This window comes from Vanellus vanellus (assembly GCF_965231255.1).
Source record: "Vanellus vanellus genome assembly, chromosome: 24".
In the NCBI taxonomy this organism is placed as follows: Eukaryota; Metazoa; Chordata; class Aves; order Charadriiformes; family Charadriidae; genus Vanellus; species Vanellus vanellus.
Genome location: NC_138929.1, coordinates 3,096,670 through 3,111,466, shown reverse-complemented (window position 1 = coordinate 3,111,466; position 14,797 = coordinate 3,096,670). Strand labels below are relative to the sequence as shown.

At 47.1% G+C, this 14,797-nt stretch overlaps 1 protein-coding gene across 4 annotated transcripts in view; it reads left to right on the top strand.

Annotated features, from left to right (window-relative positions):
• The window catches only part of SPOP (speckle type BTB/POZ protein), a 30,182-nt gene extending 23,451 nt beyond the window's left edge, over window positions 1-6,731 (top strand). For all 4 annotated transcript variants that reach the window (XM_082494943.1, XM_082494940.1, XM_082494942.1 and 1 more), the window contains 4 exons: window positions 443-498; window positions 939-1,061; window positions 4,591-4,733; window positions 5,463-6,731. In XM_082494943.1, coding sequence (XP_082351069.1) covers window positions 443-498; window positions 939-1,061; window positions 4,591-4,733; window positions 5,463-5,607 — 467 coding nt within the window. In that variant the 3' untranslated portion in view covers window positions 5,608-6,731. The remainder of the gene's footprint in view (window positions 1-442; window positions 499-938; window positions 1,062-4,590; window positions 4,734-5,462) is intronic.
• Window positions 6,732-14,797: the final 8,066 nt, after the last annotated feature.

The window sequence follows — 14,797 nt, the reverse complement described above, 5'->3', positions numbered from 1 at the left end:
TTATGGGGAGAGGAAATATCTACTCCATGTTTAATTGCCTACCGCCTGCCACGGGAAGGGTGGTAGGAGGAATATTTTGTGGCTGTAGGGTGCTATAATGTATTCCTAATGTATTTGTAAGGAGTAGTTACCGCATTTTCCGAGGAATACTTTCTTGTAAAGTCAAGAAACATACCTTACTGCCTGTATACTCTTCAGCCTTGGTTGAAAGGACATAAGAAATTCTCCCTTACCCAGTTTGAAGCTACGTTGATCACGTTACGTTATGTTGCAACCTAGACTTCCTTACCAGTTGTACCCAATTTGCCCTATCTGCTGTAGGAGAATTTTTCCTGTGTTAACACTTCAGTAACTCTCCTGCTACTTGGCAGGCTGCACTTAGCTCCTTCTGAAGAATAAAAAGAGCATCTCTAACTGTGTTTTATTTTCCCCACTGCCGTAGCGCGTTCCCCGGTTTTCAGCGCCATGTTTGAGCATGAGATGGAAGAGAGTAAAAAGGTAAGTCCTGAAGGCAGGAGAACTTCTTTGGCTAGGTGAATAGCTCTCTAGTCAACTCTCAGCATCACTGGTCACATAACTTTCATAGGTAGTGTTTGTGACTATTGTCACCTTTTAACTGTTTTTCTCACATTAGATGCAGGTCTCTGCTTCAGCTGTCCTGAAGGGAGGAAGAAAGGGATCAAGGAGGCAATTGTTACCTTTGTTACTCTTGGGGAAAGAGTCTGGGGTGGGATAGGGAGAAGTAGAGAATGTGAAATACAACTTAGAATTTTTCTTATTCAATCCACATCTTTTTTTCTTTTCTTTTTTTTTTTGCAAGTATTACACATTCTAAATAGTTTCTCTGTAGCAAATTTCTGAATACTGAAAGAGCTTGGGTAGAAGGAAGCCTTTAGCATCTTGTCAGGATCTTAATAAACTTCATTTTTCTGATACAGAATCGGGTTGAAATCAATGATGTGGAGCCTGAAGTTTTTAAGGAAATGATGTGCTTTATTTACACGGGGAAGGCACCAAATCTTGACAAAATGGCTGATGACTTGCTGGCAGCTGCTGACAAGGTACAGTTGGGATTTATGGGTGTTCAGAGAACCAGGAATGACATGTGCCTTGCTTTACACAGAGCTCCTCGGGGATTGCTGCAGTAAGCATTTCATGTGATCGTTGTGGTTGGGCAGTTTCTTTGAATTGGTTGTGGTAAACCTGGATGTAGTATAGATACATATAAGATACCTATAGCTCTATAGATACATATCTTAACATATAACAACCAGGAATTTCTGTGTCTACTGCTCATTTTTAAGCATTTTCTTAAAATTTCAGAGGACACCTCTCTTCAGCGTAATCTAGCGTAACAGCTGGGGGAGAGAAGACGATTTCAAGGTGGACCTGGTGATATTTTTTTAGCGTGATTATTACCAAATCTCAAGCGTAGTGCTCTGTCTTGGCAAACAGGGCCTGCTTCTCATTCTGGTCTGGCTGGTATCAGCAGCTTCAAGAAGTGCTCTAAAGTGGTGGATAGCCAAGAGGGGGAAGGTCCTGTTGTTTATTTTCTTTTTGCAGTGGCAGTCTCTGCTGTTTATGGAGAGCAGGGGGTACGCTGGAGGAAGCCCTGTTGCCTAACCCATCTGTGGTTTTGCAGGGTCCTTGCCAGGGAGGTGTCGGGGATGGTCTGACTGGAAGGCTGCCGGTAGTCCCCGTGTAGCAGGCGCAACGCTGTGGCCTTGCCAGCCAGCCAGCCGCTGCCTCCTTCCCTTTGCAGCACCAAGGACCGAAGAGAGTGCTCTGCTGGCCAGCGAGCTGTATTAACCAGTGAAAATTTGTAATATATAACCAAAATTTTATTTCCTTTTTCTTTTTTCTTCTCTTAAAAGTGAACTTAGTGCTGGTGCAAGGTGCCAGTTTGACAGCACTGGAGACTAAAGTCCTGAATTTATCCATCGAACAGGTTCAGCACGGGTAGCAGCAGTGCAAGATTCTCCACACTGCCCTGCCACTGTGCCTCAACTCTGACCTGGAGGGACCACCTCTAGGGGTGAGACCGCAGTTCAGTCTCCATGCTTCTTCAGTCCTTGGATTCTCTTGTGGGTGCCAGTTAGGGTGGTGGATTTTAAGATGTGGATGCATGTAACCTTGTTCCACGCAACCACCCCACGGCCATCAAATTCCCTGTCACTGCGGACCTGGGCTTCATCAAACCCGCTGATTTTAGAGGTGAAATGCTCCATATGCCACTATTGGGCCACTGCAACTAGAATTAAAATGGGAAATAATGCAAGGAGATTCTTGGCTTGATTATAATCATTGCCACATATTTTATTCAATATTTAAAGAGTATTGATTGAGAGCTCGCATACCATCTTTAACTGAGACAAGCGTAAGTAAGAAGCAGTACATTAAGGACCGAGTAGGCTTTAACTTTGAGTTTCCTGGCTTTTAATGTAGTTTTTTTTCCTTTTAAACTCATTGTGTGTCTTTTAAAAGCAGAAATAAAAAATCTTTCATGAAAGCACATAAAACATCTAATATTTACTCAAGAGACTGAAACAGCTTCTTCTGAGTTCCTCCTGTCTCTTGGGGAAAATATGTAATTAGAGCAAAACCAAAACAAAGCACGTCTTCTCAACCCGGGAGATGCTATTTCAGCCTCTTGGGTAAGTATGCTATTAGGTAGGGTGTTTTTTTTAAGTGTAATTAAGAAAGAGGGGGGAGGGGAAATCTTGGTACCTGAGAGACCAGAATGGCTACTTTTGCCCAACTATGTAATTAGAAGCTGAGCTATTTGTAGTGAAAATCGAAATAAAAATTGTACATGCGTGGAGGAGAATATTCAATTTACAAACGGCATAATTTTAAGCTTCGTTTGCTGCATTTTAAGCTACTGACAGACAATAATATAAACTAATGGCTTGCCCCTCAGTTGAAACTGTTTTAGTTATTGATACAGATTAAGCAAGTAAATTTGATTTGCCCTCTCAGATGTTCTGGTGGGAGAAAACTGTCCTGGTTATGAGTCCGATGCCTCCATTGAAGTAATTATTATCGCTGAGTCTTAAGTGAAAAAATGTTTTTATAATCTAAAATTATTCGTTTAAATTTAATCATAATGGGATGACAATCTCAATCAGAATATAAAATCAATTTATAGTAATAGTGCTTATCATACGGCAAGCACTCCTGTCGTCATGCAAAGGAGCTTGTTACCAGCTCTCTGTTCAGGCAGTCCTCACAAACCTGGTATCTTCCAAATGCGGCCTCGCATACTGAAGAACTTTTATACCATGTCATCTCTAAGTTGTCCAAAAAAGCATTATAAACACTACGAAGGATACTCTCAAAGGCAGTTATCTGCCAGTTAAAAAAAAAATCAATAATCTTAAAGATTTATTGGTTGTTTTTTTTTAGAAATGTCACTCAATTTGAAGTCATAACGTGAAGGAGACTTAACTGTGTTTAATCTTTAGGACAATTTATGCAGTGCTAATGTTATTACTTATATAGGAACTGCATTAGAATTGACTACTTTCCTAATCCCTGTTAAATGGAATCATGGGATCTAGAATATTCAGAAATACTCAGTTTGTTTCCTCCAAAGAGCGGCAAACCCCATAATCAGATCACACATACCAAGATTTTCAGAAGTATCTTAGTCTCACAGTTCCTAGCTATAGTATTCTAAAAGACTGAGGCTTTGGGTTTGGGTTTCATTCCTTGATAACGAGTGGCTTAAAGTTTTCTGGTTGTCGACCTTTCTGAGGTCTGCCCGAGACCACTGTGTTGCTTTTGAAAATCTTGGCCATGTCTGCGTGTTTCAGTACTGACTGAAGTGCTGCAGAAAGCAGAGTGTGAAATTTATTAGGCAGCACTCTTCTTCTAAGCATATCCTCTGAATTGCTCAAACCATCGACATGACCCAACCCCGAGGCAAATGGACGAGTGAATGGCAGAAACTCTTAGAGAAGTCAGAATAGAGCTTTTGCCGGGGCATTACAGATGTGCTGTGATGTTTCATTCCCAGCTGGATAGCCTCAAGAAACCAGGGGCATTTGTTTAATGTTTTCTTGAGCAAGGCTGATCTTAATGTTCAGGTCATTAATGGCAAAGAAATTGAGTGAAAACTGCCTAAACATCACTGGAACACCTATGGAGCATTCACTGTTCGATAGGGCTTCCCACTGAACCTGGGTAATACTGTCATGCAGTAATAAAGTGAGAATAAAGATTTGGCTTTCGCATTCTGTGCCTTGAAGTAACTGAGGTAGTAAGTATTACAGGTGACCTGAAATTCTCATTTCAAAGCATGAACACAGCACCAGTAAGCCTGTAACACAAGAAGGCCGGGATGAGAGTTATGGTGGGTATGTTTCCTCTCCATTGCTTTTCCTCAGGGTGGGCGCATCATGAGTCTCCCTTTTTGCTGGTCACTACTTCTTTGAGCGCAGTCCGGATGCATAGAGCAAAGCAGAGAGATCTGGTCAGCATAATAGAGTAGTTCGTTACTGAAGAGTGAAGGAGCGTGAGTAAGGCTTCACGTCAGGCCTGATTAGATGTTTTCTTCTTTGTAACTGTACTTGGGCTTGTATTTTGCAGTACGCTCTAGAACGTCTGAAGGTGATGTGTGAGGATGCGCTGTGCAGTAACCTGTCCGTGGAAAATGCAGCTGAGATCCTCATTCTGGCTGACCTACATAGTGCTGATCAACTGAAAACTCAAGCAGTGGACTTCATTAACTAGTGAGTGAACTTTTGTTCCGGGATGCAACAAGCCTAGAGGAAAGTGGTGTTTATTAGCAAGAGGGTTCACAACTTGTGAACTGTCACGTACAGGGGAGATTCTCCTCTGTTATTCTCCCATTGTCATCCTTTATGTATCTGGCATCTCCGAAGCGGCATTGCCCTAAGGGCAGATTAGTCTTGTCCTGCTGGGACTGTTCCGAGTGTACGACAGGACTGTCTCTGTGAGCTATTAAGGATCTCTTCCTAAGATCGCAAGAACTTTTAGGTAGTAGAATATCAGGTAGTGCCTGATACTGAGGGACTATTTGCAACTCACAATATAACGGACCTTTCAGTAGATGGACAATGACTATCAGCTATGCTGATGTCTGGAAACATTTTTAGTCTTACTTGTCAGTTAATACAGTTTTTCTCAGTGCTTTCTATATTGATTTAAAATACTCCTGAGTAGTCGGGGTAGATCAGCATTGTGTTCCTGCTGTCCTTGCCTGGGATCGTGTCTGTCTGAGCTTTTCATCCTTAAGTTGAAGGGCATACAGTTGCCATGTTGTGCCAGCAGAGTCAAAGCTTGCAATTTTCACAAAAAGATACCTAACGTACATCTAGAGTGATCCTAAAACAGTACACTAAAAACATCAGGTTTCTCGAGCATGTGGAAAGAATCTATTTAGTTAATCCTTTTTATCCCCGGTTGATAACTTCAGATTTATTCTCTCTTGTTTCTAGTCATGCTTCTGACGTCATGGAGACATCAGGCTGGAAGTCTATGGTAGTGTCACATCCCCATTTGGTGGCAGAGGCGTATCGCTCTTTGGCCTCTGCACAGTGTCCCTTTCTGGGACCCCCACGGAAGCGACTGAAGCAATCCTAAAGTCCTGCCTGTCACACCACCCCATGTTTTTCTGGAAGCAGCATCAGCTGTTGCTGCTGTAACCTTGACCACCAGGTAGACAGCGAAATCTGTGGAGCTTTTACTCTGTTGTTGGGGGGAAGAGACTGCTTCGTGACACCCAGACTTTTTAAAACAGCACCAAGTAACTTGGGGAGAGGGGGGAGGGTGGGCCTGGGGCTCTGGGGCTGTTCAACCTAACGAATCCCTGTCGCTGCATCGTCTGTGTGTTCCCTTCGACTTGGCTGAGTCAATTAAGTACAGGGTTCGGTTTAGGCACCAACCCAAGTCGGAATAACCCAGCAGTGGTACTGGGGAAGACAACGTCTCTGCGTCTGGCAGCACAGAACAAATCGTCAGATGCCTGGAGCAAGAGGACATTTTAGCTTTGGAGAGTGTTGGAGGGTTAAAAAAGAATTTCCAGTGAGGTTCTGGAAAGGAAGTACCTGATGGAAGCTCCAGTAGTATTTATATCAAAAAAAGAGAATTTAAGTCCTTCCAGCTGAGCTAAAAACTGGACGTTTGTGTAACTCCTTATTGCCATCCAGCAACAAGAAGATCAGTTTCTCTGTTAGTAGCACTTGTATGTTAATTGAAAAAAAGAAAAAAAAAGAAAAAAAAAAGAAAAAAAAAACACAAAAAAAAAGGAAAAAAAAAACCTTTTATAAAATGACAGGTTGAAGTGAAAGGGGACAGTGAAAGGCTGTGTGTTCTGGAGAGTGTGAATAGACGGAAGGCAGCCTTTGGCAAGTCTGTATTGGTTTTGAAAGGACTAGAAAATCCTTGATCTGGAGCGTGCTGTCTGACAAGAACAACGGTTACTGTTTTTAGATATTGTGGGAAATGTTTTTGGCATTTTTCCCTGCTTTATTTCCCTCCTTCCCCTTTTTTAAAAAAAAAAAATTTTATTGTTCATGAAAGCTGCGTCAAAAGTCCTTGTCCTGAGTTGCTAAATGATTCTTAACAACTGTTTGTACCTGACTTGCCGACTGTATAGGAGCCAGTCCTGTTCCTTTCTATTAGTCACTCTTCTTACAGGAAGAAGTTTCCAAATAGCTGGTAATTTTTTTTTTCTTTTTGAAAATATAAATAATTACTATTTTGTACTGTGTGGTATCTGTTGTCTTCTTTTGTTTGTTTCATTTTGAAGACTTCCCACTTTAAAACCGGCTCCCAAAAGGTTCTGTTTCGGTCCGCTGCCGCGTACTGATAGTGACACGCTGTTCCAGGAGCTCAAATGGGATTTATTAAGGACTGCTGGACACAAAATTGCAATACAAACCTGTTTTATTTCTCATAGCAGGTATTACCAAAACACTAGAGAGCGTTGGTTTTAATAACAGCTGCGTGAAGCTGACCCTTGGTCCTTCCTTTTACCTACAGCTGTTCAGATGTGGGACGGGAGAACAGTGTAATAAGCCATCTGTTTTACAGCACCGGGGTGCAACGCGGGACGTCTGGGTAGGACAGACACCATCCATTTCTGTCATCGTTAGCCCCAAATCTCCGGGGAGGTTGGATTGAAATGCGCAGCGCCAGGGCAGTGGCAAATTGATCTGACCTTAAGATGGTCAGGTAGGGCACGGAATGGATTACAGAGAATAACTCTTTGTTTTGTCTAGAAAATACATTAGGTATCTGTTGTCTCTTGATTATTTTTTTTTATTCTGTTACAGTACTTTGTCTCACAGACTCTCGTCCCTTGTGTGAAGGAGAATTCCGTTCGTACGCTCCTGTGTTTAATCCAGCTGCTGTCTATTTTTATCAGATGGTGACTCATGAGAGGGTCCCTGCCCCTTTCTGTGTTCCCCCCGGGCTCTCATCATAAACACACAACCCTCTGTGTAGTAAAGCCTGCCTTTTACGTGGTTCACAAATTCCCATATTACATCTGCTGCTTCAACGCCACTAATTCCTTTTATATTGGATTTCACATGCGTTTCCTTTTCTGTAAGCAAAGCGTTTAGTCATAACGAGATTCTTCCCACTGCCCCGTCGGAACTCAGACCCAGCTTTCCTAGCGTATAACTGCACGCAGACATGAAAAGTTCATTGCCAGGTAATTGCAGAAGTTGTCTGTGTGGCACAGAGATGTCTAATTATGCTGCAGTAACTGCATTGTTTACTGAACTACTCAAACCTGAACATAGACCTTTTCTTCTCACGGTGGAGTGACCAACTGCCGGAGGAGTGTCCCCGGCTCAGCCTTGCCCTGGGAAGCAGCCGTGGCTGGAAGAAAGGAAACGGGTGTTCACGTCGCCTGTCCTCGGCGGGTTTGGGGAGGTATTTACAGGGAAGCGATACAGATTTGGCAGCCCCCCTCCCCGGAGGATGGAGACATACCTGCAGGAAAATCATCTGTTCTGGGGCTCACCTGTCCCAGCCCCTCCTGCGGGATGCGCTCTCGTGGAAGGTGGGAAATGAGAGCCACGAAGGAGGCGACTTGTTCAGATTGTTCCAGTTGCAGGTGAATTAATGATTTATTTGTCAACTTCACTTTTTTTTTTTTGTTTGTTTTTTATTGTAAATGATACAGCTGAAGCCATCTGGTTATAACAACATCAGAGCTAGAGCATACTGTTCATAAACCTCCCACTGACATCCTCCCCTCCCCAGATCTGAAATGTAATTCAAGTTAACTCACAATCTGTGGCGTGTGTTGTTACTGCAGAGATGTCCATGCCAGTTGAACAGTTGGAGATTCGAATTCCACAAGGAGATGGCATATTTATCAAAACAGTGTTTCAGAGAGACATTTTTACCGCGTCTTCTGAACCGCGGCGTAGCTACCGCCGGCCCGGATTCCCAATTTAGGTTGGACCCTGCGCTCGTGCTTCTTAATTCCTTCTCTTTCCCCCTCCTCGGGGGCGGTACATCTCATCCCTATGTGCCGTCTTTCATGCGCTTCCTTCTCCCTATTATCTCCTTGCTCCCGCTTCCTCCGCCGGCCTTTGTGCTGACCCAGGAGGGCTTCAGCCTTCCTCTGGGCGTGGGGAGGAGATGGGAGGGAGAACAGGACCTCCGTGGTCCTGTGTGGACCCCGCGACCTTCCCGGCAGCCGTGGGCTGGACGTGTGCCCCACGCCCGGGAGCAGTCGGCTCCCTCTAAGGAGCCAAACACCAAATATTTTTTTATTTTTTATTTTTTTAACTGGCTAAAAGATTTCTTTCTGGCTGCCTCTTGGGCTTTGTTATTCCAGACTCAGGTTCTATTGAGGTATTTTTCTTATTGTGTGAGTTTTTTTCCAGATGAAAGGAAACAGCTTGTCTGCTTATGAGCAGAACAAACAGCGGAGTGGGGAGAGCTGCTGTGCTTTGAAACTCTCTCTGCCTTTGTTCTGGTTCTCAAACTGCTGTTAAGGACACAATACCCTCTCTCTCCTTTTTCCTTTTTTTTTTTTTTCCCCCTACTTCCTTGAAGGAGCCAAAGATGACTTAAAAAAAAAAAAAACCCCAAACCAAAACAAACTTCATTTCAGAAGGTTTCTCAACTTCTGTGCAATTTATTTTGCAAAAGGCTTTGCTGAAATAATTACCTTGTTCAGTCAGCTTGGGCCGGGCAGTTTTCCTTTCTCTCATCATCTCATGACTGCCGTTTAACTTGTGTTGCAGAATTTCTTAACTCATTTATTTCTAATGACTTTTCTTGGTTAATCTAATATGAAGACATTTAATTATAGAGGGTGTTTTGTTTTGGTTTTTTTTTTTTGTGTGTGTGTTTTGGTTTTTTTTCTGACCTGCTGCCCACTCGCATCTTTGGCTGCAATTCCAGACACATGCCGCAGCACATTTTGCCTTGGCAATTCCAGTTTCTTGTGTGTGTTGAATTTCAAGTTAACTTTAACGCTGGTGGTGATGGTGCTGATGGGGGCGCGGGAAGAGGGGCCACAGCGGGCGAGCGCCCGCTTGGGCGGCAGAGAAGATAACGGGCAAAAGAAACTGGGAGACGGGGGGGGAAGATGCCAGCCCATGAAATATTTGGGGAGATAAATTGCAGTGCCCTGAGAGGCTTTTGGAAGAACGTATATGATAAATAAAGTGGGAGCGGTTCAGCGTAGGAGGTGGCCTTTTAACCCGGTTGAATTTTCTTGGGCAGAGTGTGGGTAAGGAAATCCGGCTGCGTTTTGGGTTAAGTCTGGGTTTGGATTTTGCATCTTGTTCCTACTTGATACATTAGACTTTGTCTCAGAGACTGAATTATTAAAATCACTTGAGGAAATGTGTTAATTGATGGGGTAAATTGGGAAGGGATGGAGAGAGGCTTGCAATTATTCCATCAAATGATGAAAAATCGCAGGCAGGAGGGGTATAAAATGTAGGGCTCCTCTTTGAATAATTGAAAAGCATCAATGGCCAAAAGAAAAAAAAAAAAAAAAAAAGTAAAAAGTAGTTAATTGAGATGGTGGATGATAAACTGGATGGGAACTGGGGTGCTTCCCCCAGCCCTCCAGAAGAGGGGATGTCCTGTGTTGTGCTGGAGTATTTTTCTCTAATCCGAATGCAGGAACGTTACTTTGAGCTCAGCCGTTGGGAAACCGAGCGGGGCCTGAAGAGAAAATCGTTGACTCTTGCCACTGGGGAGCAGTGTTGAGGACAAGAACTCTTCCCGTGTTTGTACTGAGCTGCTAATGAAGCTTTCTGAGCCTTGAAATAGCCGGAGGTTGCGCGTCTGGGAGTAATGGGATGAAAACGAACAAATGAAAACCATTTTCAAACCGTCGTTCCACTTTTGGAAGGCTCCTGGCAGACGCGGAGGTTATCCCTGAGCCTTCTGAGTCATTGAAAACCTACTGGAGAAAGCGCTTCGTCACTGGGGGATCTGATTCTGGCATGGGGGGAGGTGGGGAGTGCTGGTCCTCGATATTTATAATTTCATATTTTTATAGCGTGGCATGCCGGAGAGTGTCCTCGCCTGGACGGCTGCAAACCTGCTCCTCGCTGCCGTGTCTAATGCGGTAGCTGGAGGGCTTTTCATCCCCTTCTTTATCTTAGCGTGGTAAATGAAGCAGTTTGTGTTAACTGTTGAGATTGTTGCATCTCGTAGCCGGGCTCGGTCCTTTTTTTTTCTTGTGGTGGGTCCTTTTTCCCTTGTTCCCGCCTACCGATTCCAGCGTTACCGTAGGACTACGAGGGTTTGGTGGCTCTTTGATTTTGCGTGAGGAGGAGAGTTGCCCACTGTTGATTCCGGTTGTTGCTGCATTGCAGTTTGTCCGCGGTTCTTTTCTTTCCCACTAACTTTTATTTTTCACTCCTCTAGGCAGGTGGCATTGGCAAAATTATTGCTTATTCTTGAATTTTTGCCAAACAACAAAACGCCCGACAAAAATAGCTAAACAGGATGTTGAGTTTTTAGTCCGTGGCCAGGTTACAGCTCGCAGCCAGCTCCGGCGGTTGTTGGAGGCTCATCAGGGGTTTCACCCCCGTTGCAAGGACAACTGGCGGGTGTTTTTTGTGGCCAGTGACGAGGGAGCTGACACACCGGGAGTTTTCTCTCTCTCTGTAGCCCGCGTTTGGGGATTTGGGAAGGTTGGCATCTCTCCTGCGTGCTGTACAGCAAGGAGATGGCAAAGTCGGGCGAGATAATTATCGTGCCTCCTGGTCCCGGTGCGCTTCATTGAAATAAGTGTTCTGTAATGGTGTGTTCAGCCAACGGCAGCCTCAAAGTTAGTCTGTTGTGGGGTGGGATGGGGTGGGGTGGGGGTGGGGGGATGGGTCCAGTCCTGTTCAATATATTCATCAATGACCTGGATGAAGGGATGGAGTGTACCATCAGCACGTTTGCTGATGACACTAAACTGGGAGGGGTGGCTGACATGCCAGAAGGCTGTGCCGCCATCCAGCGTGACCCGGCCAGGCTGGAGAGTTGGGTGGAGAGGAACCTCATGAAGTTCCACAGGGGCGAGTGTGGGGTGCTGCGTCTGGGGAGGAATAACCCCCCGCACCAGTACAGGCTGGGGCTGACCTGCTGGAGAGCAGCTCTGGGGAAAGGGACCTGGGACTCCTGGGGGCCAACAGGATGCCCATGAGGCAGCAATGTGCCCTGGTGGCCAAGAGGGCCAATGGCATCCTGGGGGGCATCAAGCAGTGCGTGGCCAGCAGGGTGAGGGGGTCATCCTCCCCCTCTGCTCTGCCCTGGGGAGGCCATGTCTGGAGCACTGTGTCCAGTTCGGGGCTCCCCGGGTCAAGGACAAGGAACTGCTGGAGAGGGTCCAGCAAAGGGCTACGGAGATGATGAGGGGAGTGGAGCATCTCTCTGCTGAGGACAGGCTGAGGGATGTGGGGCTTTTGGGTCTGGAGAAGGGAAGAGTGAGGGGGGGTCTTATCAACTCTTATCAACCCCGAAGGGCAGGTGCCGGGCGGTGGGAACAGTCTTTTTCCAGTGGTACCCAGTGACGGGACAAGAGGGAACGGGCACAAACTGGAGCAGAGGAAGTTCCATCTGAACCTGCGGAGGGACTTCTCTCCTGTGCGGGCGGCAGAGCACTGGCACAGCTGCCCAGAGAGGGGGGGAGTCTCCCCCTCTGGAGCCATTCCAAACCCGCCTGGACATGTCCTGTGCCACTGCTGGAGGTGCCCCTGCTCTGGCGGGGGGTGGCACTGTGGGGGGCTCCAGAGGGCCCTTCCAGCCCCTATCGTTCTGTGATTCTATGGGATGGGATGGGATGGGATGGGATGGGATGGGATGGGATGGGATGGGATGGGATGGGATAGAGTAGAACATTTTCAGTTGGAGGGAACCTGCAACATTCATCTGGTCCAACTGCTGCTATCTCTGCGCGGCCGAGGTAGGAGGATCTCACGGCATGCTTGCTTCCCCGTGTGTGGGCTGCCGGGAATTGGGTTCCCGCGCGGTAGGTGCCCTTTGCGATGGCTCTGCGGAGGGCCGGGCAGTGATTCCGTCGCCGGCACTCACCGCTCGCAGCTCTAAAGCATTTAGACAGAAATGAGCAGGAGATACTCTGATGGGTTGTAATAATTTCTCTCTCTCTGGAGGATGCGGAATTAAAATGCCTTTTCTTTATTCTCCTCTGCCCAGTGTGATGTCACTCCTAACTCAGTTTCTCCTGAATAGGGAAGGAGAGGGGAAAGGGAAGGGAGAGGGGAAAGGGAAGGGAGAGGGGAAAGGGAAGGGAGAGGGGAAGGGGAAGGGAGAGGGGAAGGGGAAGGGAGAGGGGAAGGGGAAGGGAGAGGGGAAGGGGAAGGGAGAGGGGAAGGGGAAGGGAGAGGGGAAGGGGAAGGGAGAGGGGAAGGGGAAGGGAGAGGGAAGGGGAAGGGAGAGGGGAAAGGGAAGGGAGAGGGGAAGGGGAAGGGAGAGGGGAAGGGGAAGGGAGAGGGGAAGGGGAAGGGAGAGGGGAAGGGGAAGGGAGAGGGGAAGGGGAAGGGAGAGGGGAAGGGGAAGGGAGAGGGGAAGGGGAAGGGAGAGGGGAAAGGGAAGGGAGAGGGGAAAGGGAAGGGAGAGGGGAAAGGGAAGGGAGAGGGGAAAGGGAAGGGAGAGGGGAAAGGGAAGGGAGAGGGGAAGGGGAAGGGAGAGGGGAAGGGAGAGGGGAAGGGGAAGGGGAAGGGAGAGGGGAAGGGGAAGGGAGAGGGGAAAGGGAAGGGAGAGGGGAAGGGAGAGGGGAAGGGGAAGGGAGAGGGGAAGGGGAAGGGAGAGGGGAAGGGGAAGGAGAGAAATAATCAAAAATAAACCACCTTGCAGATTTGATTTCTACCGTGGAGTGCCAGATGGTGACACCTGGGCTAGGTGGCAGGCATTGCCTAGCTGGGGCCTGTGAACAAAACCGAACTACGAAATACTCTTTAATGAGCGAGATGGATTTCTAGGTGCTGAAGCCTCAAAAGGCAAGGGGAAAGGAGAGGCATTTCACATACGGTAAATGTTTAAATAAGCCTTTTCCTTCTTTCCAGCACCACAGCAGTAACTCCATCCCGTTCCAGGGCTGTCGGGACTTCTAAAACGCGCAGTTCTGTGAAGTTACAATTATTGCGGGGGCTTTAGCGTGGCGCGGAGCTGGGCTGTAGGACTGGAAGCGGTGTTTGCGTTACATCGAGGGGTGGGTTGCTTTTTAAATCCCGCCGGTTATGTTCTTTGGCGGCACGGCTCTCCAAAATTCAATCCCCCCCCCAAACGCCTTTTGAACCGGCGCCGCTCTCCTCCCGGCGCTCCCTCCTCCGCCGGCTGCGGTGAGCGGGCGGTGATGGATGGGTCCGGGTAGATATTTGCAGTGGCAGTTGGGCAGCGCCGCGGCGATGAAACGCTGTGGATTTAAAAGCCGCCGCCGTTCGGACAGGTCGGCTCCGTTCGTGGTTCCCCTCCCGGCGCCTCGTGCCGCTCAGCAGCGGGCTCTTCGCCTGCGGCACGCGGAGAGGAGCTGCTCGGGGTTTGGGTGAAAGCAGACTTTGCCTGCTGGGGAAGAGGCACGAGGGATGTTAAATAGGCATTGTTGCTACCTTCTTGCCCCCAACCCCCAATATGTGGAACCTCTGGCTGGGGGTTGGTGGTCTTCGCAGAGCACGTGGGTGTACGCTTCTGTCGGAGGGCGACGGAAGGAGGAGAGAACAGGCTTTGGGAGCGGTGGGAAGAGAGCTGGATGCATCGGAAAATAGGCTGTGTTTAAGTATAGATAAAGCGTACAATGATACTTTATTTTTCAGAGCTTTTTAGTTTTTCTTAAAAAAAAAAAGGACAAAAAACCAACAAGCCAGCCCAAAACATCAAACCTTTGCTGTCTGTCGGCTCTCAGTATCGTACTTGAAATGCTCTTCTTTAACAGACAGAAGTCTCTTAAAGACCGGGGTCTCAAAGCGCGACCAATTTTTGACGCTCGCGGGTCCCACCGCTGGCGGTCTCAGCGGAAAGCCGTGTCTGGGCCGGGTTTGCGTGTTTATTCCCCGTTTGGTAGCACGGGCGATTTGGGGACGCTTGCGTCGCCACTCCCTCTGCTCATGCTGTTCTTGGCAGCGGGTGCGCGGCGAGAGAGCTGCCAAGGAAAAATTGGGCCGGTACCTTGTTTTCAAAGGTTTATTGGATGTTGCGAGCGTGCTGTAATGTCACATCTTGTGGTCAAAGAGTTTTAAGCAATTTGAAGCGCTGCTTCCACCTGTTTTCCAAGCTGCGTTCCCCAAATAGAAATTTAAAAAATAATAATAATAATAATAAAAAAAAAAAAAGTCAC